General features: G+C 41.9%; 1 protein-coding gene across 5 annotated transcripts in view; it reads right to left on the bottom strand.

The window, feature by feature from the left end:
* The window catches only part of LOC106587346 (transcription factor 12), a 95026-nt gene extending 68132 nt beyond the window's left edge, over positions 1–26894 (bottom strand). For 2 of the 5 annotated variants that reach the window (XM_045709109.1, XM_045709114.1), the window contains exons 1-5: positions 26602–26894; positions 25758–25846; positions 25313–25385; positions 8208–8290; positions 3567–3669 (exon numbers count right to left, since the gene is read on the bottom strand). In XM_045709109.1, the coding sequence (XP_045565065.1) occupies positions 3567–3669; positions 8208–8290; positions 25313–25385; positions 25758–25829 (331 nt within the window). In that variant the 5' untranslated portion in view covers positions 25830–25846; positions 26602–26894. The remainder of the gene's footprint in view (positions 1–3566; positions 3670–8207; positions 8291–25312; positions 25386–25757; positions 25847–26601) is intronic. The other 3 variants (XM_045709112.1, XM_045709110.1, XM_045709111.1) reach the window with 3 other exon arrangements.
* Positions 26895–27323: the final 429 nt, after the last annotated feature.

Below are 27323 nucleotides of genomic sequence, written 5' to 3' on the forward strand. Positions count from 1 at the left end.
TGACCAGTAAATACTACACCCGCTGAAGAGGCAGGATTCCCTATCTGCATGCATATTTCTATTTAATCTAAAGCTGGATTAGTGCTTATTAAATATTGCCTCAAACAACTACTCACAGTCAGCGTTATGCAACACCCTCCACTCCTCCCTCAGAGAAACACTGGTATACAGGACACATCCTCAGCCAGGAGAGAGACAGGGCAAGGAGGGCTGGACATAGGCAATAATAGGTCCCGTGTGGCTCAGTTGGTAGAGCATGGTGTTTGCAACGCCAGGGTTGTGGGTTCGATTCCCACGGGGGACCAGTACGGGGGGGGGGAAATGTATTAAATGTATGCATTCACTACTGTAAGTTGCTCTGGATAAGAGCGTTTGCTAAATGACTAAAATGTAAATAATCATCTTAGAGCTTCTAGAACTTGTTCTAGGATTCCTTACATGGAATATAGAGTGAACAGAAGAATAGGAGGGAAAAGGGAGCACAGATATACTTATTTAATACATCTAGATCCTCAGTGGGAGTTATAAATACTAAGAATATTGCATTTGTAACACTGGATGGGATTGAACAAGTCGTTCCATTACAATACTCACTCCATCCTTTCCCACTTTGTTTGCCGCTTACCATTATTTACTGTTTACTGGATTTTGTCAAGGAGCAGCATTTGCATACAAACATGGAAACACAATGAGCAGCATGTCCATGTTGCTCACCACCTCGTCATCTACACAATCAGTGATTGAGTCAGAGGGATCTACATGGCCTTCTGAGTGAGACAGTAAGCTGATACTGCACTACTGTATGTATGGATAGTGTAGCGTGCTGAGGAGAATGTGTCGTCGTGCAGTAAGAGGATTGGGGGAGGGGGCTGACCGCCTGACCCGCTCTGACACAGGGACTACGCTAGCCCCAAGAGAGGCTGCTGGTGCCATCACTGGGAGCTCACACGTCACCCTGCCCTTCTCCTCATCCTAATCCACATTCCTCACCCTCCAACCCACAGGCTTTACTCGTGAGGGACAGACAATAAGGCCATCACATGAGGCAAGAGGGGGTAATTCTGATCATCATCTATTTATGTAGATTCATATCTGATTCCTGAAAGACTTTGGGTACTCCTGTTTCCATACATGTAGCTACATACGAATAGCTTCATTGAATTTATATTTACAACACAGTTTACTATTCATTTGTTATTCTACTATTCCCAAGCTGTACAAACACAAAGCCCCAATGAACCAAAGATGACCTCTAGAATGAGCCTCCATTATTCAAGTCATGCAGCATATTCTGCTGGTAACTGTCATTAAAATATAATGTCAAATAAACAGTCATTGCCAGCCATCTGTTGGGCACTAACAACTGTAACATGTTCATTATCATACACAATAGCTGACCTCAAATAACCCCAAGCTGCTTTCAACATGTCATACTTCTCTTTGGTTGAATGATGTAGTCAGGTCTGAGCCAACCGTCTCCTCTGTTCCATTTACAAACCATGAAATAAAATACAAAGAAAAAAACATGCACACACACAATACAATCAGGACAATGGCTTGCTGGCTTTTCTTCGACTAAGTACGTCTTAGGAGGTAAGATTTCTTATCTAAACTAAAGCTGATTTAGATGTTGTTCAAAAGCATTGCAAATGAGGTTTCCTGGTCATTGTGAGTCAGGTCTGTCGAAGCCAATGACTGTATGGGCCTGAACACACACAAAGCAGTGAGTAAGGAAGACCATTGTTCCTTTCCACCTGCAGAGCTATCAGTAAAGCAAGGCACACTTAAATAATATAAACACTCAAATCAGAACAATATCCATTCTTATTCAATACCAAATAGAATACCAAAAATACAACTCAGTAAATGTGGCAGTGAGTTATTGAACCTATGCTTCCAATCCCTCAAAACATGTTCTCTTATTTTAAATGTCTTGAGCAACCACATACACTGAGGAATCTAAACAAAGGGTCTACATCATCCAAATGTTTGTCGAAGGACACTGCAGACCATTGAGATTTGGATTAAGATAATCCATTTAGATGACCATGGCTCGGTTTTAAAACTCCAATGGTGAGATCAAACAGAAATGGGTCACGTAGTACTGTACAACCAGAGGGTTCCCTTGGAAATGCCCCGTGTATAGTTGTAATGCATAATTGTATAATGTCCCTGCATGCGTGTTCCACCTCTTTCATTGGTGAGGAATAACCTTTCAGGCTTGATTTAATAAGGTCGCTCCAAACTAGGTAATTCCATTGAAATCCCAGATATTACTGCTGAAATTCAATTGTATTGAAGACCAGGCTCATCTTCCAATCCCAGCCTCTGATAAGCACAAGCTATTTAGGCCCACAATCAGATTGTCTAATGCCCTGACACATCATTGCAGCAGATCATTTCCATATTGTGCCACTTATAAGCATAATTACAGCCAGAGCCGGAGAACAGAGAGGAGCCCCCCCTCCCAAACGCATCCTGTGATCAATCCCCACAAAGATAACATTTCATTTTCAGTCGTCTCCTGCACCAGCACCCATCCGTAAACTATCCACCTTGCATGGCAACCAGTCTCCAGGGCAATCTTACAATGAGCCGGGGATTCAGTTGCCCATAAAACTGTCATGTGCTAACACATCACAATGACTCCAGGAGAAAGGCCAGTGTAATATATAGCTTTTAATTGTTAGAATGTATCTATCACATCAGGGGGGAATAAATAACCTTTAGAAATTCTAACCCACCATTTAGGTTTGATAAATCTATAATATGGTTTTATGATGGGGATTTTTTTAACCAGTGATCATCATTCTTATCTGTTCATACTCAACAGTGATTATATACTGGGATGGCAAAGGACCAGCACAGTAAATTCAATCTCGTAAATCTCCCAAAGCATCCCAATCTGAATGGAGTCACTACTGGCTTCAAAATAAAGGCTTTTATTTGGAAGGGAATTATCATACTGCTGCTGGTAGCAGACAAATGGAAGTGGTGGTGCAACATCAGAGCAGCACAATCAGGTTTCGCATGATTTAACAAACCAAACGCTAAGTCTGCATAAACCATCACAGATCACCTGCCATTCAAGCATCTATTAGAAATCCTAAATGATATCCCACAATGGTGATGGTGGGCTGTTTTTGTATGAAATGGTCTCTGGCACATCTGCTTGGTTAACCCCCCTTCCTTAGACACCACCTCCCCTGCCACTGGAAGTTGCCGGTGGCTTTTCTGATAGCTAGAAGACAGTCTTTTGTGATGGAAAACTGTACTGATGGCGTGACTTCCACCCTGGGGGAGGGTCAACTTCTGAAGACGGTCACCACAGGAGGAGAGAGGGAGATGGAGAGCAGGAGAGAGAGGGTGAAGTAAGGAGAGAGTGAGAGGAGAGAAGGGGAGAGGAAGTGGAAAAACACCCGACCTAGCGAGGCTGTGGGGGCTGCCACTTCCTGATGCGTGACATGCCTTGTCCACACAGGGCTGAAGGGAGTTTTTTTAATAAAATGGATCTGTGAGACCTGTGGGCATGTGAGGGTGTGAGGCGTTGAGAAGCACCTACTTACCCATTATGCTGGAGTTCATAAAAGGTGTCTGGGACAATCCTTCATGGGACACTAATCGACTGTCACTCATGTGATCACCATAATGAGGGCTGTCTGCCAAACCCTGGGGGGAGAGATCAGAGTATTAAACACATTATTAGGCTGCTTGGCTAATTGAGTGCTATGACAGTACACTAATTACTGAGGAAGGAGAGCACAATTGGTCAACTGTCCCCTGAAAGTGTACATTTTTCTCCTTTCCGTCATTAAAAATGACTTTTTTAATCTCTGACTGATTGTAAAAGCAGTAAAACAGAACCCTGATCAGCCTGTCAACGCACATGCCACATGTTTCAGGATTAGAAAATACAAGGTTAATGATGCACATGTGTTCTGTGGATCTGAAGAGGCAATGGGCTTTTTGAGAGAAGACATGTTGACATGTTAATTGTACATACATTACATGGATCAGAACATGCATGATGCACAAACAGGCACATTCACATATGGATGAAAACGATTAGGAAAAACCCTTAGTCCAAATGGATACATAACAGCATCAGTGACTTGTGTCAATTCTAAGGCTTAGTTGCAGGGATTCATCTTCAAATGCCCTACAAGAGGCTGTCATGAAGCAGTCCAAGAGATTCTAGCAAACCTCTCATAAAATGCAATACCCATTTCCAAGATAAGTTTTAAAATGTTTCCCCCATAACCCTTCTAGGTGGTGTATTTGTTAAGCCAAAGACAGCAAGTCTCAAAACGTTGCCAAGCAACACTAACACTAAAATCAACACATGCAGCTTTATTTTTTGAAGGATTTTTTGGTCTATGAATGAAAACAAATCTTACTCACTTACGATAATTAAAAACCTCTATATACTGTGACAATAATGATTTTAATGTAAAACATTTAATAACAGGGTATTATATCCTATGACGGGAAAAACTGCCGCTCTCCATCCTACCAAGGTACCTGCAGCTTAAAGAATTGCCTTTTTCTCCTGCGGCCTTTCATGACAGTTATCAGCTTCAGGAGCTTAGGTCTAAATATCGGTCACAGTATGGTCTTTGAAAACTCAGGGTCCCCTGCAATAAAATATACTGTGTAGCAGTGCTAATCCCAGGCCCTGTGAAAATCCTCCTGCGCTCCAGTCAAATGCGTCCTTCCAAACTACATTAACTCCCACCGGAGGGACCGAGCAGCACTGGACGAGAATTTCTATAAAGCTTTTTTCCCCCAACTCGTACCTTCTGCATTCAACATACAGTAAAAAAAGTAAATCTTGTTATCCATCTTTTTTGTGAGCAGACGGTGATGGAGTAATTTCAAAGGCAGTGGAGTGTTGTGCTGTGTCGAGGGAATCCACAGAGATTCCCCATTGTGTTCCTGCCAGGCCGCGCTCCCCGTTAATCACGCCATGAACGGACTCACTAATAACACCACCCCTGTGAGAGGCTCCAAAACACACACACACACACACACACACACACACACACACACACACACACACACACACACACACACACAAGGCAGGCAACAACAACCCATACAAACCTCTCCTGCACTATAAAACAAATTCCCCAGGTGTGTTTCAACAGACATTTAACCAAATAAAACAAAGAGTAGTAAGTAATGAACAACTTAATCTGGACATCTCAGTCCTCCTGGTCTTTCCTTCCCTGGTGGAGACAGCTGCCACAGAGCTGGAAAAGGCCAGCGAGGAGGGGCAGGTAGGGAGGCCAGAGAGAAGAAAGGCAGAGGGGATAATGGTCAGGGTGAGATCACACTACCCAGCCCACCCTGTGTCTGCTCCTCTGGGACCATTAGATCATCAATCACAGAACCCTCATCATTTACAAACACTGCTCGGCTACGTCGGCCCAGACACTAACACATGCTGTCACTGCGACCAACGGGGCCAGTTACCGCCGGCTACATAACTGTCAAATCACTACTTAGGCATGCAGGCCACAGCTCCTGCCTTGCCCCTATCCCTCGCCACAGCGTTTAAAAAGTAATCTCCTAGATGGAGTGTGGCGTCCCAGGTGAATGTGTGGCTGCGGCTTGGGGAGGCATGATACGGGCGTGATGGACGTGTGCGGGGTGAGTGTCGCGGCAGGGCTGGGGCGTGCGGGCTGCGGGGCCTCCTGCGGTGACGGTGGGCACAGCCCCGGCTGTCAGGCGGATGGCCTGCAGCCACAACTGCCCATGATACGTTGGCTGGCTGGAAGCCAAGGTCAGCACGGAGGGTTGGAGTCTGTTCACAGTCCACTAATCATACACTGCTACCTTGAAGCACCCAAGCAGGCCCCGCTCGGACAGACACACTACACTGAACTCTTTGAATAACAGAAACGCGCTTTTCCGAAAAGCATTTATTCTGGGAAACCTTGCTTTGTATGAGTTGCTGAGCACAATTTATGAAACATTACAATGAGAATTATGGAAATACGACTTTTGAGACAAAAGCTGAACTGTAGATAAGTGCTTATCTACTGTTTAATGGATTTAAAGCGTTCTGTTCCTAGACTCCTCCCTGTCTTCCGGCTGGGCCTCAGCTCTATGGCTAGAAACACACTGCTTAACCTAATACTCCCTGTCTATCCAAATCAAATCTCAGATGAAGATCTAAGCCACATCTCAAAATCAGAGGACGTCCTTCCTCTTATTTGGGAATAAGCAACATTGTGCTATAAATACCACTGGATAACAACCAAGTAGTACTCAACACCTAGAGAGTATCTGTGCATGTGTGCTGCTGCAGGCTATTTATCTGTGCACTCAGCACATTGCTAGTGAACATTGTAACTGCATTTTAGCTACACTGCTTCAACGTGAATATGGAGCAGGAGTGTGGGGCAGCAGAGACACAAAGACATAGCACACCGTGGTCTGTATGGACAGACAGAGTGATGAATGGGCAGATGTAGTGGTGCAGGCAGAGATCAAATGTGCCTGGGGATTAAAGAGATTGGCTCCATTCTCTTTGGTCAAAGTCATCCGGATGAACCTTTGACAGGCTGGACACCAGGCAGTGTATAGTAGGTACGTTGCCTTTCACCATCAATTTGGTGTCCATACTCACTCTCAATTATGTCTACAAAATATCCCAAATAGAATGCGCTGCCAATAACAAAAGAAATGGTTTGGTATAAGGTGTAAGTTAAGAGGGCCCTGCAATTTGCTGTGCAGAGAAACTAGAAGAAATACCATCCCATATTATGAGAGTGGTTATTTCAGAGCAAGTCTTCTTCTCTGGCCTACATGAGTAATCACATTGATAAAACACCTGTAAAACCTGGACAAACAACCCCATCTCTCTGGCTCTCTGATATATGTGTGTGCATCCGTGCGTATCTGTGTGAAGGTATGTGTGAAGGTATGGGTGTGTGTGTGTGTGTGTGTGTGTGTGTGTGTGTGTGTGTGTGTGTGTGTGTGTGTGTGTGTGTGTGTGTGTGTGTGTGTGTGTGTGTGTGTGTGTGTGTGTGTGTGTGTGTGTGTGTGTGTGTGTGTGTGTGTGTGTGTGTGTGTGTGTGTGTGTGTGTGTGTGTTTTTGCATGTTTGTGTGCATATGTGCAGTATGGAGGCACAAGCAGCTGTCTGCTTACTGATGCCCGTCCCTTGCAATGTCAGAAACGCTGATTTATATGCACCTAAAGCAAAGATATCTCAAACGTCTCCATCTTATAATTCGGATCAGGCAGCCGATGGAACCATAGCCTGTAGAGGTTCATTCGGGAAGGGCATTGGAAAATAAACAAGGTAATGCGGGCCGAGCAGATCTGACATTTAACTGATTTCTGATGGAAAGTGACAGGAGATTGACGTTAAATGAAATTCATACAGGGCACCCAGAACCACCATGATGTAGGAGACAAACAACAAATACAGAGACACAGAATATATATTCACACTTTGAACAGAAATGCCATACGAACCAGTTGTGGTATGATTTCATGTTATGCATCATTCTATTTTTTATCTTTTTGCATGATGCATGATGAATTCAATGCAACTGATCATGATGTATCTGAAATAACATTTGAATTACTGCCAAAATAGTTCATATGAGTCTGGAAATCCTAATGGAAAGAATTAATTAATCACTCGTTGGTGGTACTGAAATAATTTCTAAGGAATATTCATAACCTAATATAAACATTAGTCACAGTTATAATTGCAATCAACCAAAACAAACAATATTTCCATTGATGTCCACTACCATAAATATAGTTTGCACTTTAAATCCTAATATTGGCACAGATCTACAAATGGTGGAGTAATTTCCCCCAATTCAGAAATTCCACAATGTAGCCATAATGTTCCAAAGCACACAACATTAATCAGCTTCCCCTGACAAATGCTTAATATTTCAGCTTAGCGCAAATAATCCAATGCAAATGACAACATATTTAAACCCATCACTTAAGAGGATATTGGTGCCATGCAATTAGGTCATACTGGAAAAGAAAATTATGCCAATTACAGGTCACACAACATGACTGGTGCTCTCTCCCTCCCTGCCTCTGCAGTGAGCTGTGAATGTAAAACGTTGATATAATGAGTGTTAAATGATGTGGTGCAGAAAGGCCAGGCAGAGGGAGACAGAGGGGTGAGGTGAGGGAGTGCACGGAGAGTGAGTGGGCCGGTGTTCTTACCCTGGAGGACTCGTAGGAGGGACTGGACGACTGGCCACCTGGGGCCCAGGAGGACGCTGCCTGGCTCGGCCTCTCATCCATACCTGTCAGAAGAAGAGATGCACAACTCCATCAGCACCGTGTCCTCAGACTCCTTACCAACACACACACACACACACCGACACACCCATACCGACACACCCACACCCACACCGACACACACACACCGACACCGACACACACACACACACACACACACACACACACACACACACACACACACACACACACACACACACACACACACACACACACACACACACACACACACACACACACACACACACACAAACAGACTCTCTCTAATCTCACACACACACACACAAGAACACACACAGACATTTAACAGTTAGACAGAGCTGGAGTGACACGTTACACATATAAACAAACACAGAAAGAGAGGGGCCATACAGCACAGGAAAGGAACCAGTGTACCCCTAGAGGAACTGAATTAGACATTAACACTATTCAAAATGTGATATAACAAATGAATTGCAAAGTTGAATTGCTATCCAAAAGTGATTGTTTTTCACATTTCTTTATGATCTCTCTTGAATCAAAGGCAAAGGCTGCAGTTAATCAAACAGGGCAGAGATATTTCACACGTCTAATGTTTCATAGCAACGGCCTCTCAGTTCTCCAGGGGCCTGGTTTAACAAAAGACATAACAGTGCATCTACAGTCGTGTCTGTCCCTGGGCGAGCGAGCATGCTGCCATTCTCTTGGCAGGAGGACAGACGACAGAGCAAGAGTAGAAGAAAGTGACTAATCTGTTATACCTCCTCTATTCAAAGGCTGTGCTGCTTTACGAGTGCCAGGCACATTTTCACGGCGTCATTTATTTTGGTTTACATAAATCACGGACCAAAAAATGTGCACTCCTTACCATGTGTGCATGCTCAAAATGTGCTTCAGAGCACTAGAGCTGGATGATTTGGCAGTGATGTATAGTCCAGCACTGTCAAAACAGCTGAGCACTGAAACTTCATAAAACTCATTTTAAAAAACTCCATGTTTCCAAAGACAGCAAAATAAAATAATATATAAACAAATAAATCAATAAAGTTGACACAATTGCATGAATTCAACATCTGCTATGTGATGAACAAATATAATATCTGACCTTCAAAATTACATTTATGGGGCCTGCTCAGTAAAGAGATACGATTCTGAGATTCTTCACGCTGTTTGAGCCAATATTGTTTTGTAGGTAACATAATTGCAGGAGGGGGAGTAACATCAACATTTTGCAAGTTATTGATTGTTCCCTTTGTCATTTCACCCTGCTTCAGAAAACTGCAATACCATTCATTTGATTTGCCCTCAAATATAACAGATCAGATTTCAAGGAATTGTATATACAATGAATCAAATCTAGCTATTGCAGGGAGTAAACAAACCTTTAAACCATAACACAGACTCTCAGAGGACCTGTAATCCACTTTCATTTGTTTAAAATTTCTAAATGTTAGTGACAAAAAAACATAAGTCTTCGGTTGCCTGAACCGTGCCACTTGACCGCATGGCTGGGCACACACTAAACACCAGCTATCTGCATTTGCATGAGTAGAACAAACAGGCCCTTTAGCGAGGAGAGAAGTAGACTTTTCCACCGTGAAAAAGAGCTTGGCCAACATCACACAATCACAATGTGCGGGCTAGACCCCGTGCCAAAGACAATGTAGAGGCCAGCCAATGTGAGGCTGGCAGCACTGCACAGAGTGCAGCAGTCAATTCAACTCAACTCAACTCATGGCACCTTCATTGGCATACTCTAGCAATACACAGTAACACACTTTTCAAAAGTGAAATAACATGTTAACACTACACATAATAATATAACATTCCAAAAGGGGGAAACGCTGTACTCCACACTAGCTGTAGCACAACCGTGCTTGGCTCTTTAGGGCACTAGTTGTCACCTCCAGTCTCTAGTCTCTGTCCTGACTGCCAGCTCCTGCCTGGGGCTCCAGGGTCCTCTCTCTACACACGACTACAGATATAGCTACACTAGCCAGGGACAACACAATATCACTATGCTTCACACTGATTGAGACAAACATAGAGCGGTAGAGTTGTCTTCAAATGAGGAGATAATACTAAAATAGTCATCTACGGAATAGCAACATGACACATTTTGTTAAGCATTCTCTACAGGAGGTTAACAAACAAATAGAAATGTGTGAACATGCTGGTTATATTATGAATGTAAACACCAGTGGTATTTGCACAGATGTCGTTTTTGATTCTTCTGTGCTAAGCCGTTTCTTCAGGAGTATTTTTGTTCTCTAGCGAAACACTCAATCGAATCTGATGAAGGTAAATATGGCTGCTATTGATAGGTGAAATGTTAGGGAAAAGGACATAGGTTTTTATATCTACGGCACAGGGAAGTCCTTCTCTGAGGAGTAATTCGTTTTTTTGTGTTATATTTGTACTGTGGAATGCATTACTAATGTCTCTGGAAGAAATATCTAAATGCACATCTGTGATGTCAATTCTAAGCTAACAGACAGCAAGGTTTGAAAGAAAGTGGCCCATGGACTCGGATCGGTTCCATTTGGCTTGGAAGGAAGGAACTGTCTCTCTGTGGTTTCTACTGTTATGAGTCAGCCGCTCCATTTAACCATCCACCAAATCACTGACAACCAACGTCATGAGACACTGCTACAGTAGCTGAGGTCACACACACCAACAGTTAAGCAGATAAAAGACAGAGGCATACTATTACTGTAGCCTGACAAATGTATTATAAGATCAATTCCACCTGTCTGTAATATCATCCAGGTCTCATCTGCTCTTAATACAGTCCATTTTCACCTACCATTCATCACTTTCATCACGTTTCATGTGTAACAGGTTATATGGAACAGGGCGCCCATGTCCTGCTGCTGGGAACAGAGAGGCTTCAGAGGTATGGCACGCAGTCCTGTCAGCCCCATCTGTGGCAGCTCTGCTCTGGAACAAACTCCATCATATATCCACTCCACTCCGCAACCCAGCACGCTGGTCACACACTGTTCACACACTGGTCACGCACATAACATGGAATCATACTGCACTGCATGACAGCCGCATTGTCAGCCGTGCATGTGTGTGTGGCAAAGACTCTCTAATTATTTCACAACCCTAGTTCTCAATTATAGAATTGAACAGGAAATAGACAAAGACATTATGCAGATATGAATGCTTCAGTTTGACTAGAGTGGGATTTTGCTCTCTGGCGTGCCCCCACTGCATAAACCTATGCCAAAGAATGTTCATTTACATGCAGTGTCTGTCGAGTAGAGGATTTAAATATGGATTTAACTTGGCACGGCACTGCTCTGTGTGCAAATCTTTGTCTATCCTGTTTTCAAGTCTGGCAGTCATTAGATATCCTCCTTTAACTTTTCTTCTGTTTAGTATTTAGGAAGAAATCAAAGCAATTCTTTGTTCATTGATTAAAATAACATTTGAAGGGCACTCTGGATATAGGAGACTAACTCCTAGGAGAGGTCTTAGGTTGGCATACTTTTAGGAAGTCCTTAGCAATAAAACAAAATCAAAATAACTGATCACAGTCAGTCACTGTCCTTCTTGTGATGTGCATTTCAAAATCAGCCTGACACACAACCTGGTACTCATTTGCCTGTAGTCTCTGTAGTTGTTGTAGTCTCTGTTGTCTTTGTAGTAGTTGTAGTCTTTGTAGTAGTTGTAGTCTCTGTAGTTGTTGTAGTCTCTGTTGTCTTTGTAGTAGTTGTAGTCTCTGTAATTGTTGTAGTCGTTGTAGTCTCTGTTGTCGTTGTAGTCATTGTAGTCTCTGTAGTCGTTGTAGTCATTGTAGTCTCTGTAGTCTTTGTAGTATCTGTGGTCTCTGTAGTTGTTGTAGTCGTTGTAGTCTCTGTAGTCGTTGTAGTCTCTGTTGACTTTGTAATAGTTGTAGTCTCTGAAGTCTCTGAAGTATCCGTGGTCTCTGTAGTCTCTATAGTTGTTGTCATCTTTGTAGTCTCTATAGTATCTGTAGTCGTTGTCGTATCTGTAGTCTTTGTAGTCTCTATAGTCTTTGTAGTCTCTGTAGTCGTTGTCGTATCTGTAGTCTTTGTAGTCTCTATAGTCTTTGTAGTCTCTGTAGTCTTTGTAGTCATTGTAGTCTCTGCGAGCCGATGCAGCCTAGGAACAAAGTCAGATCCAGAACCTTCTTTTCTTTTTAGAATAGTCGAATAAAAACATCTTGTACCAGCTTTTAACATCAACAAAACAAGTTCAACTAAAAGCATTTCTAGTGTCTATAATCTTTTTGGTTTATAAAAATAAAGACGTTTTCTGCTAATATCCTTTCAGAGGTTACTGTTTCTTCAGAGGAAAACAATCTCCCAAAAATAAGGACAGGAAATGTCTTGCTGATCTACATGTATGCCTAGACCTAGCTGAACTACATATGTGTGATCAATTCCTCAATGCATACCAACACCTCTATCTGCACTATTTAAAGAAATCAGTGGCAAATATATTTACGGTTACACAGGAGCTCGGAAGAGAAGCTTAGGAGCATCGTTAAAATCACACCCTTTCTCACAACATCCTAGGCACTGAATTCTTTTTTTTAAGTGAGATTGTCACAACAGTAAAAATGTCAAACAACAATTGAACGCTAGTAGCTAACATTCCTACATTTCATCTGCTATCTTACTGCGTAACTGCTACATAACTGTATGGAAACCCAACATCTTGAAGAAGAAAAAAATGTGTACATCAAAGAAATTACAACATTGTTTATTTACAGATTTATGGATAGAGACTGAATACAGACAAACAACTCATTGTAACTCTGATTGAGCTAGTGAGAACCTTTAATCCAAATAAGCCACACTAAACAGTGGAACTGTGTCAAAGTGCAAAATACAAATAAAAACTACAGCATCATTTAAATGAGGTAGCCTGAACAGCTAATGTTTAGCCTTATGAGTAACCTCACATGCAACCACATATCCCACAGCCACTGAGCAGTGCTGTTATGTTCTGAGTACTCTGATCTAGTGAACAGAGGTGTTCAGCGTGGGGAACCGGAGCTTCCATCACTGCCAACTGACTGTCAGGAACAAACACGTGATATCCTCCACGTCTCAAATCAAACACGTCAACACAACCTTGAATTGGAGGGCAAATATTTATCTTGGCAATGTCTGCTCTCCTCTGTAGTTTAATTGTTGAGCAGGGGTCCACATCCCCTCAGACATACAGTCAAAAGGGCACCGCACCGATTGTTCAAACGGACCCTGTTTTCTGGCAAACCCCACTGAAAAAAGAAATGCATTTGTTACTTCACACAACTGTGAACGACCACTGCAAAAAACAACAAGCACACCAGACGTGACATCACAAAGCGATGTCCAAGTCATTCGGCAGAACTGAAAACACAGTTTTTCTTTGCCAAATTGCTAGGAAACCAAACATTCAGACCAAGCGGGCATCGCTTGTGGAATCACTGCGGGCTGCAATCAATACGGACCTACAGGGAAGCAACATCGTAAATGATGGCAAACAGTTGTGGCTGCCAAGGCATTACCATGTCTTTACCAGTTGTGCTGTGCCTCCTCAGAGAGGAAATGCGTCCTTTAGACATAGTCTAGGAGTGAAACATCAATACAGAAAGAAAACGTAAACAAGCTAGCCTCATACTTCACCTTACATGACTGAATCTACAGTGGGGTTAAAATAATAAACTAAACATTCTCAGAATCTTAAATAATGATCAACTGACATTTGTCAAAAAGTAATGAAGGTATCAGGTATAGTAATGGATTTTTGATTCATTGTTAAAATAAGTAAACAACACGGTGATTATTTCACATACAGTAGTAACCATTATAAAAATCGGACCAAAAAAGTCACCCCTTCACAATTCATATTTATAATAGACTACCACTACTACAACTGCCTAGGCTCTGAAGAGCTCACCAGCCTGTTAATTGAATTAAGTCCAATTTGTGCAATGTAAAAATTGACTTCCCCATACATATGTAGCAATGAGAGGTTTGTCAGAGCTAGTGCAGTAGTGTCTTCATTAGACAGACTCTCTCTCTGCACTGAGATCCAGTCATCCACAAAGCCCTGTCACAGACAGAGGTCTTGACAAGCAAATGACAAGACGCTTCTCCTTCGGGATCCCCTCCAACTCCGAGCAAACAGTCGTAAGGCAGGCAGCAGGCAGGTTAATAAGACATGCTGTAGCGATAGATAGATATACATTTGAATTCGTCACGGTATCTTTAATGAAACGCATCAAACAAGAGTGCCTGCAACCAAGCAACCAAGTCTGCCACCGTGCACAGCTTGAGCTGATTTGACTGTATGCAAAGAAGGGAGCTATTTTCGGTTGTTCACTTCCAATCTAACAGCTACTCTCTCATGTCACATGGAGACTGGCTCAGCTCGCTGCGAGGGACAACCCCTCACTGGGGCTGTGTGTGTGTTGGAGTACCCTAAACTGTTCACAACTCACATGGAAGTAGACAAAAAATACATTTTGACTGTGTGCAGAGAAATACATTTTTTTTATAAAAAAGCATTTCAATGGGATATCGACTAGGTTTGGGTAGTATCCACATTTTCATACCATCATACCATTTCTCCATACCGGGGTATACAGTATTATCGAATGTGCACACAAGGGGTGCTAATCCCCCCCCCCCCACACACCTGGCACAAAACCATTTAGGGAACATGGATCTTGATCTAGGATGGGATTGTATGTCTCTGCTGTAACCAAGAAGCTTGATCTTGACATCTAGCCACTTAGCTAGCAAGTTAGCAAACCAAATGCATAGCTGGAGCCCTGAGCTGGATATAAATTATTTGATACATGTTAGATTTCTTATAGTTATATTTAACTTATAATTAGTAATAAGCAGGGGGGTAGCACGCACTTCGGCAGCCCACGCGACCCCCCCCCAAAAAATTATTTTTTATATATATATTGAAAATCATAGCGTCAGTATTTGGAAATAGCCCAGTATACGGTATATCGCCCAAGCCTAATATCAACATTGTCAAATGTCATCAAATTAGACCATAATTACTATCAATTTCATCATTTGTTTTATGCTTAGTGATTTTAATTTGTAGAAATATCTCTAGGTAGGCAGAGGTATGGAGCCGGTGAAGCTGCAGTATTTGCCCAATGTCCCCCTGCTGAGCACACACAACCCACAACCGATGGCCTCTTCAAATTCATGTCATTAACAGGCACGAAGGAGAAACCGCAATTTCCCTCTGTTCAAGCTGCAGAGGGGCTCATGTTTGTTTTGCTATCTCTGTTTCTCTGGGACACTTCGGAGGGGCCTTGAAGGGTCCTGGCAGTTCAGCTCTGCTGAATTTGTCTGAGTATGCCCAGTTCAGACGCATTAATCCAAACTCTCATTCCCTGCAATTTCCACACTTCCTTCCTGTGCTGCTGCCTGCGCCCCTCGCCATATGTTCACAGTGGCTTACGGAGGAAAGGTGCTTTTTCCTCTAGAGGAGCTGGAGCACACAGGCTAAAGAGATGAGGAATTTATCTCTGCTATAACATAAACTGCCAGAGTGCAGTAGTTATGCAGAATAAATGAGTTTCTTATTTAACATAAATCAATTTCCCTTAGGTTTTTTGTTAGTAACGTGTATCTAAAATGTTTACAAACACAAAATCCACTCATATTTCATTCAAATGGCAAAAGGCCTTGAACTGGTTGAGAAACAGTTTAACTATGCACAGTGGCAGACTAAATGAGCTAAGTGCTCTAATACTGCTATGCAATAATATTTCAAGTGATGTTACATAAACTTAAAAAAAGACTCATAATTGCAGACTCAATTTACTCTAGAACCTGTACTGTAAAAACCCTCAAATTGCAATCCACTCAGCAGAAAGGTTAACCACAGAGAAGTGCCCTCGTGTGGTCGTACAAGCAGACAAGTCATATCTCTTTATTCATTCACCGTGCGTGGATCTTTTTAGGGTGAAACAAACACTGGAGCACAAAAGGATTAGCCTATCACACCAGCGGGTTCCTGCAATCAGCAGCGTGTTTATTACATCAGGAGGACTTAGTTTTATTGAGCTGCTCATTAGTAGGTTTAATCAGAGTCGTGTCTTATGACTGTTCTAACAGCACTATCAGATCCCTCATCGGAGGGCTGAGTGCTATCACACACACACACACACACACACACACACACACACACACACACACACACACACCCTTCAATCTTTACTGAAATGAAAGCACACGAAAACACAATGAAGAATGTAGCTAGCGTTCCCCCATATAGCTTCTGATACAGAGTCCCTTCTCATTCCTGTGCTCCTGGCCATAAATTAGCCAACATGGCAGAGGAAGGACCATCGAGTCCCACTCCTCTGCCTCCAACAGCAGTGCTGAATATAACACAGGCCCTGGTAGGCAGTGGACTGCACCGGAGCCAAACGTTCCCTCATTCTCCCCTGGCCCTGACACCAATGGCAGGGCTGTCAGCACAGCAAGCTACTCTCACGCTACTCATAGCAGGGGGACAGCAGTCTTTCCTGACTCATTTGGGCTTGTGTGATCTTCTCTTCCTCGTGACGTGTTTTCTAGTGATGGAGATGAACATGTGGGAGTGAGAGAGCCCTTCTTTGGTATCAAAAGTGAATTAACATGATGGGACGATATTAATGATGTAATAAAGTGAGTGACAGCCAATCAGAGTGCATGACCAGTGACCCTCTGCTGTTCCATCTGCTCCACAGTCAGAGAGGATCCTGGGACGGGGACAAAAGGAGGCTGGAAAAACGACAAGCTCTCTCAATTTATTAACTCACTTTTCATCACCCTTTTTGATCAATGTTGATTAGAACAAATAATCAAAAAACTATTTTAAGTATCCTGGACCTAACTGTCAAATAATAAGTGATTCATATTTCAGTCTTCTAGTTCAGTAATAATTATTAGATTTGCAGGAAGGGAACATATTCCCAGCTGAGAGACAATGTGTCACGTCCTGACCCTTGTAAGAGGTCATTTTCTATAGTAGATGGGTCAGGGCGTGACAGGGGGTGTTTGGTTGGTTTTCTGGTTTTCTATTTCTAGGTTTTGTGTTCTAGGTTTTCTATTTCTATGTTGTTGTTTTTGGGGTTGATCTCCAATTGGAGGTAGCTGGTCCTCGTTGCCTCTGATTGGAGATCATATTTAAGTAGGGGGTTTTTCCTTTTGGGTTTGTGGGTTGTTAATTTTGAGTAGTGTGTTTTCCTCTCTGCGTCACGGTTTGTTTTTTGTATTTGGTGTATTGCAACGTTTCACTATAAATAAAAAGATGTGGAACTACAACCATGCTGCGTGTTGGTCCGATCATTCTGACAGCCGTGACACAATGAGAAAAATGGTACGAAAGCACGCAGTGTCATTAGTATTTCCTTCAAATCCTGTTATTTTATTAATCTGCAATAAAATGTTAATGCATTGCCATTTATGATGTAAAGGATGTAATATATGTAACTGCTTCCTCTACCTCATTCAATAATGTAACAAAGCCAAAGAGAATATTATTTCCCTTCATTACAATAATTACCATGGTAACAAACAAAATGAGGTTGCAAGAATTGAAAGTTGAGAGCTTTACAAAAGATTTAGCTTGAGTCCGTCGTCTTTAATTTATTACTGTAAATCCTTCAAAAGACAAATTAAAACCAGGAACAAATCAGTGGTACGCAGTAATCCTCAAGTATTTTAAAAGAGGAGAGATTGAATCTCAATTTGATTGGTATTTTGCACAGCACAGCAACAAAATATTTCAGACCTTAGACCTAAAAATAACATGCCACATTCACTGCAAATGCAGTTGCAACTAAATCTATACATAGGAGAGGCTGGCCCAGCCACTGCTGAGGGATTAGGCCTACACAACAATGACTCGGACTCATCAGCATTTTCTACATCTGAAATGGAAATCCTGACAAATGTATCAAGCCTCAGGTCACGGTTATCCTCACAAACTAGCCACAGCACCTGAGAAAGTGTGTGAGTGTGCGTGCCGCGTGTGCCGTGTGTGTTTACGCGAGAGAGAGCATTTATGAGTGTGGGAAAGAGTGAAAGAAACAGAGATGCCCCATTGTGCAACAATCCATTCTGTGATCTTTAAAACCACTAGAACAAAACATGACCCTATGATGGAAATCTATTTGATAAGGACAATTATTTTGTATGCTTTTTGGCAAGGCAGTGGTGTACATAGTCTGATTCCTGCATTTAAATCCCCCTCCCCTCAACACCTGCACAGAATGACCAAACAGACAATTTCCTTATCATACCTTCCATCTTCAAACACAAATAGGACATAGCCAGTGAAGAAACCCAAACAGCTAGGTAGGCAGAGGGAGCTGTAATAAAAACAGTGATAGAGGGGTGGCCACTCCCTCCTAGCCTGCATCCCTCCCTCCTTCTGAGATCCTGAGTAGATATGGTTCAACTGGTAAAGGGCCAGTCCCCAACTCAGCATCCCAGCAGCTCCCCAGAGTACCCCCAGTAATGCTCTGTCCAGGGCTCTCTGACTCCCACAGGAGCCTGGTAGATCAAACAGGGGATCATTACTCATTCCTTCCCACTAACCCCTACTCTGTTATTCCCAATCGAAGCCCTGCACGCTCCCAGGCGCATCACTGACACCACACGGCAGGCCCGGCTGCATGCGATGGCCACGGGCTCTCAGATCATTAGAAGAGGACAACCCACCCCTCCTCCTCCCGCTGCTGCCCCCAGATACGTCCTCAGAGGGTAGGGCCAGTCCTTACTGGTCAAGATGGAGGTAGCTAATGCTAATGCTCTCTCTCTCTCTGTGACATGTCCATGCGTGTGTGTCAAGGCCTGCTTCATGGTTGACGAATGCAACTCTGTATCTCTGAGGAGTGCTTTCCACCTTACATCAACATGCTCACTTAAGTCCAGAGTAGTCAGCATCAATGTACTGTATTTGGGAGTTTAGATTTAAAATGAACAGACATCCTGTGCTTCAGCAGCAGGTGTTCCCAAAGCATGCATACATACATACATACATACATACATACATACATACATACATACATACATACATACATACATACATACATACATACATACATACATACATACATACATACATACATACATACATATACAACTCACTACCTCAGTCCAACACCTAACACTGTCCATTCAGACTACATCAGCCAGAGGTCAGGCACAGATAAGCAGGAATAGAAATGTATCTCTGCCTGGTTTTAAATCCAGCTGCCTCAAGTACCAATAAAGGTTGTTTGGTCCCCACCAACTAAGTGCCTTCACAACTTAACACAACATCAAATACATGGTAATAAACAGCTCATTTGAAAAATGAATTGGAATCCACATCAAAGGAGCCAAGTCAGATGTACAACACCAACTTTCTTCAATCAAAATAATGACAGTCTAGGAAAAGCCTGATAGTAATCTACTGCATATTGGGTGACTGAAGACATTATTTTAATGCTTTTCCTCTTGGCAGACCTGCAAAAAACATGCAAAAGCTGTGCCAAGTCACCTGCCTTCAAAGGACTTTCATCGCTATGGCAACAGCACAGTTCTCCATAACCAAGTCAGGAGCTGACCTGTGATACATAAATGAGAGATGTCCAAACTCTCCCTGAATCTTCCCTCCAGTGGCGGGCGGGAGGCCCAGTCTGCCAGGGGAGGGTACCCATCTGAAGGCATCACAAACGCACTGTGGCCCAATGGTTCACAGAGCAGCCGGCAGGTTATCTAAAAATAAACTGACGTCTCAGGAAGAAAAGGATTCCTTCAGCAATACACTCAAAGGCTTAAAACATGAAATGAGGTTTATCAAACTAAAGCCTGCTATAAGACCTGATCATATTTCTAAAAATGAAATAAAACATTTTCTTTCTTTTTTAATATAGTCTAGAATTTTTTCACGCGCTTTTGTAAAACAGGAGTTCTAAGACTACAAACTAAAATGAGATGATCTGATGTGGATTTAAATAAACACTCAAAACAATGAGAGCCTATGAGAAATGAAATCAGAACTGGAGTGAGAAGCATCTCAAAGTACAACAGCTTCCATGAGCAAAATAAAAGATTTAGCTCAGTCCTTCTTTGAGAACCTCAGTTGAAAGCTACTGTTGTGGTTATATATATTGAATCTGTTTGAACTAATCCATTTTAGAAGAAAAATGCATGCTTAAATTGAAGACCGACTTAGCAGTTGCTTTAAACAAAAAATACAACATTCCAAATCCTTTGAAAATGCTTTGAAGATAAGCTGCGTTCAAGATGAGTTTTGTCACCTTTTATATCTTCACACATTGTGACATGTACAGTGGAGAGGTTTTTGTGTGTGTTAAATTATCTTAAAATGCAAGCTGGGTACTTCTGCAAGTTCTAAGTCTTCTGACTGAACAAAACAATCCTTGCTTAATAATTATGAATGAGAATAAGTCATATTCTTCAATACTGTATTAATAATTAATCAGCAGATAATAATATTTTCTAATCCATGGGGATAAAAGCTGAAGAAAGAGCTTTAAACTGAGAGAAAGTTTGCTCAAGTGGAAGGAAACTGCAGTGTAAGTCTATCACAAGCATATTATTTAAATTATATTCACAAAAAGTACTGTAAATATAATTGAACAGTTCTGACATCCTTGTAACATCCTTGTACAACTTGTCTTCATCTATTCTGTAAACAAGTGAATGTTAACATGTGGCACATTCTTTGAATTGACTGCAGGACAACCAGGAATACTTAGGACCATTCTAAACAAGATGGGATAAATAAACATAATTACAGGAAGGCAACATTTCAGGAGAAATGTATCATAAATTCTGTTCAGGTAGTCAACCCGCAGTAGGAGCAGAAATATTTGCCTCAGTCTGTCCCTCTAGGAGCAACAACAACCCAAACATAATTATGGCTTTTCTGATTCTTGGCTGACTTCTACAGCAAGTCTAAAGTAGGTGGAACAGAGAGAGCAAACCATGATCTGAAAATATTCCTAATATAGCTCTCCAAATATAAAAGTGCCACAGTGAGCTCTGAAGCAAGCTAACTGAGCAGCTTGGACATAGATGTTAACGTAAGTATTGCCTCATGCAGAACATTACATTTGAGGTATCAGTGGTTTCTAGTTTACTACTTGCTTTAGGTCAAGGAGTATAGCAAGCTTGGAAAGCTTGAAACAGACAGGTGTGACTCTGACACACATAAAGAGCCTCAAGGGGAGTCAGCCCAAAACAGATCCCACATACTGTCTTTTGGTGGAAATAGAACAAAAATAGTATCCACATAAGCCTCTACAAAACATGGCTCAATTCTTGTGACTTTTCTTACTGACTAAATAAATACCACCAGGCATTTCAGCCATGACGATGGGCTTTGATGGGAAAAACAGTCTATGAACAGGCTCTATTTCTTTTCTATTCTAAACAAAAAGCACCATGCTGATGCTGGTCTATTTTGGAAGCCACAGCATGCATGCCCAACACATCAGGCTTAAATGTGTCTGGTCACATGATGTCCATGAATGCCATGCTATATTAAATTCTAAAGCACACCGCAGAGTTTACTGAGTTCAATTCTCCCACTTCTCACATTAGGAATTCAGAAAAGGAGTTCCTTTGTAACACTTGAATTGAAGCAACATTCTATTTTATATTTATTTATGGTGGGGCAAAATGGAAAGTATGATCACCGAAACAGAAGTAGGCCTATTCAGCAGCACTTTACATAGCATTAGCTACATAGAGCGCTATTAAAGGACGGTTGGGAATATATTTGACATAAGGTAAACAGACTCAAATTGATATATATTGATAATGCTCTGTATATTTGTTAATACTTATGAATGCAGTGAATGCTTTACTCAAACTGATTTATGAAAGTGCAAGTATATACAGTGCCAGCAGGTAGCCTAGTGGTTAGAGCGTTGGACCAGTAACCGAAAGGTTGCTGGATTGAATCTGCGAGCTGACAAGGTAAAAATCTGTCATTCTGCCCCTGAGCAAGACAGTTAACCCACTGTTCCCCGGGTGCCGTGGATGTTGATTCAGGCAGCCCCCCGCACCTCTCTGATTCAGAGGGGTTGGGTTAAATGCGAAAGATACATTTCAGTTGAATACATTCAGCTGTACAACTGACTAGGTTTTCCCTTCGGAAAGTATTCAGACCCCTTGATTTTGTTACGTTACAGACTTATTCTAAAATTGATTAAATAAATAACAATCCTCAGCAATCTACACACAATACCCCATAATGACAAAGTGAAAACATGTTTTTAGACATTTCTACAATAAAATACAATTTAAATAAAAAAACAGAAACCTTATTTACATAAGTATTCAGACCCTTTGCTATGAGACATGCAATTGAGGTCAGGTGCATCCTGTTTCCATTGATCATCCTTGAGATGTTTCTACAACTTGTATGGAGTTCACCTGGGGTAAATTATATTGATTGGACATGATTTGGAAAGGCACACACCTGTCTTTATAAGGTCCCACAGTTGACAGTGCATGTCAGAGCAAAAACCAAGCCATGAGGTCGAAGAAATGGTCCTTAGAGCTCAGAGACAGGATTGTGTCGAGGCACAGATCTGGGGAAGGGTACCACAACATTTCTGCAGCATTGAAGGTCCCCAAGAACACAGTGGCCTTCATCATTCTTAAATGGAAATAGTTTGGAACCACCAAGATTCTACCTAGAGCTGGCCGCCCAGCCAAACTGAGAAATTGGGGAAGGGCCATGGTCTGGGAGGTGACCAAGAACCTGATGGTCACTCTGACAGAGCTCTAGAGTTCCTCTGTGGAGATGGGAGAACCTTCCAGAAAGACAACCATCTCTGCAGCACTCCACCAATCAGGCCTTTATGGTAGAGTGGCCAGACAGAAGCCACTCCTCAGTAAAAGGCACATGACAGCCTGCTTGGAGTTTGCCAAAAGACAGCTAAAGACTCTCAGACCTCGAGAAACAAAATTCTCTGGACTGCTGAAACCAAGATTGAACACTTTGGCCTAAATGCCAAGCGTCATGTCTGGAGGAAATCTGACACCATCCCTACGTTGAAGCATTGTGGTGGCAGCATCATGCTATGGGGATGTTTTGCAGCAGCAGGGACTGGGAGATTAGTCACGATCAAGGCAAAGACGAATGGAGCAAAGTACTGAGAGATCCTTAATGAAAACCTGATCCAGAGCGCTCAGGACCTCAGACTGGAGCAAAGGTTCACCTTCCAACAGGACAACGACCCTAAGCACACAGCCAAGACAATGCAGGAGTGGTTTCGGGACAAGTCTCTGAATGTCCTTGAGTGGCCCAGCCAGAGCCCAGACTTGAACCTGATCGAACATCTCTGGAGAGACTTGAAAATATCTCTGCAGCAACGCTCCCCATCCAACCTGACAGAGCTTGAGAGGATCTGCAGAGAAGAATGGGAGAAACTCCCCAAATACAGGTGTGCCAAGCTTGTAGCGCCATACCCAAGAAGACTTGAGGCTGTTATCACTGCCAAAGGTGCTTCAACAAAGTACTGAGTAAAGGGTCTGAATACTTATGTAAATGTGATATTTCTGTTTTTAATTTTTTATACATTTGCTTACATTTCTAAAAACCTGTGTTTGCGTTGTCATTATGGGGTATGGGGCGTAGATTGATGAGGGGAAAAAACTATTTAATCAATTTTAGAATTAGGCTGTAACCTAACAAAATGTGGAAAAGGTCAAGGGGTCTGAATACTTTCCGAAGGCACTGTACTTAAAGCGTCAATTCAGCACTGACTTGACCTGGATCCCAAGCTATTTACTTCTGTGGAGACAGCATCCAGAATGGGAAGTGAGGATGTAAAGTACTCTGACAAACATCCTAACACTTCCCAGCCTTTTCACAAAAGCTCCCTTTTGGCCCCATTGTCTTGCTGTTCAGTCCATTGTCTTGCTGTTGTTTCCACTAAAAGTGTGTCCTTTAGAACTAACGACAAGGCAAGGCTTTGTTGCTTTACGTAAAACAAGTATTGAGGCGACATAATGCTTGATTGTGCTGTGGATTCATGTCCTGGAGCCTTTACAGCGAAGAAATGATCCACATAAAAGCAGGGAATTTAAGCAACACTTATTATCTACGAAAATGAAGCAAGATGCATCAGCCTAAACAGCCCACTTCTGCATGAGAAATGCTCCCGGATAAAAGTACACTACATCAGCTCACGTCCTCTAGTCATTGAGCCTGTGAGATAGAGATAGATGTGTGAAGGCCACATGAATGGCCAGGTCTTTAGGGACCTGGGGCTGAGGAACTCACTGCCTTTTTCAACAGCTCAGCACTAGGGGAAGGACACATGCATATGAAACACCACTTGATGAACAGGAAGTAACCCCATACTGTACTTACTACACAACTGATAGACATTGGATATCTTTGGTACAGCTTTTATATGGTGCACAAATCTAGGGAGCAATATATCACAAACACAATCAATGCCCCACTGTCAATATGAGCAAAATTGATCTTGTGTCATAATCAATAGAAAATGAGTATGTGAAAAAGCCACAGAGCTCTTTTTGCACACAAAACACAAGGAAGGGTTATAAAGTAGTGCTAATTACAATGATACTACACTGTCAGAGCTGTTAGGTCGATAAGCATTCTTTCACATATGTAAAATAAGGCTAAACCATTCCTTATTTCCACATCTTTACAGCAGTCAGTCTACGATAATTCCAGGTGGAGTTGGCATGTTTCACATGCCAGATGTGCAGAGTGCATACCCACACAGACACACACACACACACACACACACACACACACACCGCTAAGGCGGGAAATTAATAGTAATACTATGTTTAATATGAAACCTTCCTCCTTTGGCTTTTCACAAAATGAATAACACAAATATCCCAAATTCAGTGGGAGACATCAGGAACACTCATATGAACAGATTTCAAACAGCAGTGGTTAGACAAGACACAACAGGGGGAGAGACAGGACCAGGGCTAGAACAGAACAGAACAGAGGACATATTAAAATAGGTTTCTGGGATAAAATCCTACCTGGTGCACTGAACTGGCTGCTTCCAAGGGTGGTTGGTCGGTTTTTCCCACTATTTACAGGTGGAGAAAACATCTACCAGAAGAAAAGAAATGGTCTGAAAAATGTGACGCTGAGACAAATTAATATTTTGCCTTTGATAATCCGGCATCTGTTACAAGCTATTCAGACTTCCTGTGTTTCATAATCAATTTCTTCACTGGCGAGACATTGACTGATACAGAATAAAGTGGGCTAAATAACAAAAAATAAAACATTATAAAAAGATAGATAGATAGATAGATAGATAGATAGATAGATAGATAGATAGATAGATAGATAGATAGATAGATAGATAGATAGATAGATAGATAGATAGATAGATAGATAGATAGATAGATAGATAGATAGATAGATAGATAGATAGATAGATAGATAGATAGATAGATAGATAGATAACTGTCCTACCGCGCTAAAATCCAGCAAGTCACTCAATTCCTTGTCTGTGCCGATTGCGGTAATCCGCTGTTGAGGATTCATCCTGCCAATTTTTAGACCTAAAGAAGAAACAGATTGTTTGCTTAGGTCCAATTATTATTGTTTTTTTATTGTCCTAATTCCTTGATTTAAAAAAAGTATCCATTCAATAACGAACTTCAGTAAAGTGCAATCTCATTCTAGATTTCCCGACTGAAGTTGACAAGGAATATTCCCAGAACACGTCGGTTCCGAAAATAAATCCGCACAGTGACCCTTGACATTGCTGTGCGAGTTAATTGATCAAAGGTAGGCTACTGCAACAACCGATTAAAGTAATTGTAATTGACCCCTTGTCATCCACGGTTGAACGCTCCCTTTTAGAAAATGTTATTGCACATTATGTAATCTGAACAGAATGAAAAGGAAAAGGTAACCAATACGTGGTAAGGAAATGCCATCTATTTGGAATGGTACAGGCACATTGAAAATGCTTGGCGCTGCGTGTAACACCAGTGACACACTGAGACCTGCAGCATCGTTTTTCAAATGTTTATCTGACTCCCCAAACGCTACATTTGTATCAATCTTCCGCAACAGACTAAGTAACAAACTAACTAGCCTACTGTATATTTTTAAATCACGGACTAGTGATAGGCTATACAATATGTTGCTTTGCAATAGTCAGTGATGAGCCACGAATTCGATGTGTTATTAAATAGAAAGTGAATTTGCATGATAAACAAAAACAGAAAATCCACCAATATGCTGTAGGCTACAGATTTAGGCTGTGTAAAACGCCCTTTCAAGTAAAAGTAGTAAAGCAAATGCCAACCCTTTACTCCATACCAGCTCCAGTCTCTTGTATCCCAACTTCTTTCACCCAGTCCGAAACCTTTTTTGACAAACTCACTACAATATTTTACCTTTTCCCCTTTAAAATTCCAACTAGGGCGATCGGGTGTGGTAGTATGGAGCTTCGTTTTCCTGTCACGCGTCTCAAATACTGTAAAATAGTGGTTTAGGTTGTAATAGTTAGCAAAATATCCCCTATATGTCACTTGCGAGTTAACCTTAGGCAGACAGACATTTTTGCTTCGCAAAAACCTCAGCACCACAATGACATTCGGTGTTGTATCCTTCCGCTGAAAACCGTGAAACGATATCCCCGGCCTAGCCCACTACAGACACCACGCGGAGTGGTAGGAGATGACAGTAGTTGAGAAGACCCATCATATTACATTTAGCCTATCTTAATCAATCATTAGGCAAAATCATGTGAGACTAGTACAAATAGATCGAAAACAGATTTTGTAAATTGTGTCAATCAGAGCATTAGTGTGATGAAAGGTATTGGTGGAGGAGTCTGGGGATATTTGAGACCTCTGAATTCGCTACACTGGTGTCAGAAGTGGGATAATGAATAAATTAGTAGCCTATGAATGCATATGGACCGAGACATGAATGCATATGGACCGAGAGAGAGAGTGGGAAAGAGAGAAATCACTTTAAGGTGGTTGCAACTAATTGGACATAATTCTGGCCCACAGTAAATGG

The sequence above is a fragment of the Salmo salar genome, chromosome ssa26 (assembly GCF_905237065.1).
Source record: "Salmo salar chromosome ssa26, Ssal_v3.1, whole genome shotgun sequence".
Taxonomy (NCBI): Eukaryota; Metazoa; Chordata; class Actinopteri; order Salmoniformes; family Salmonidae; genus Salmo; species Salmo salar.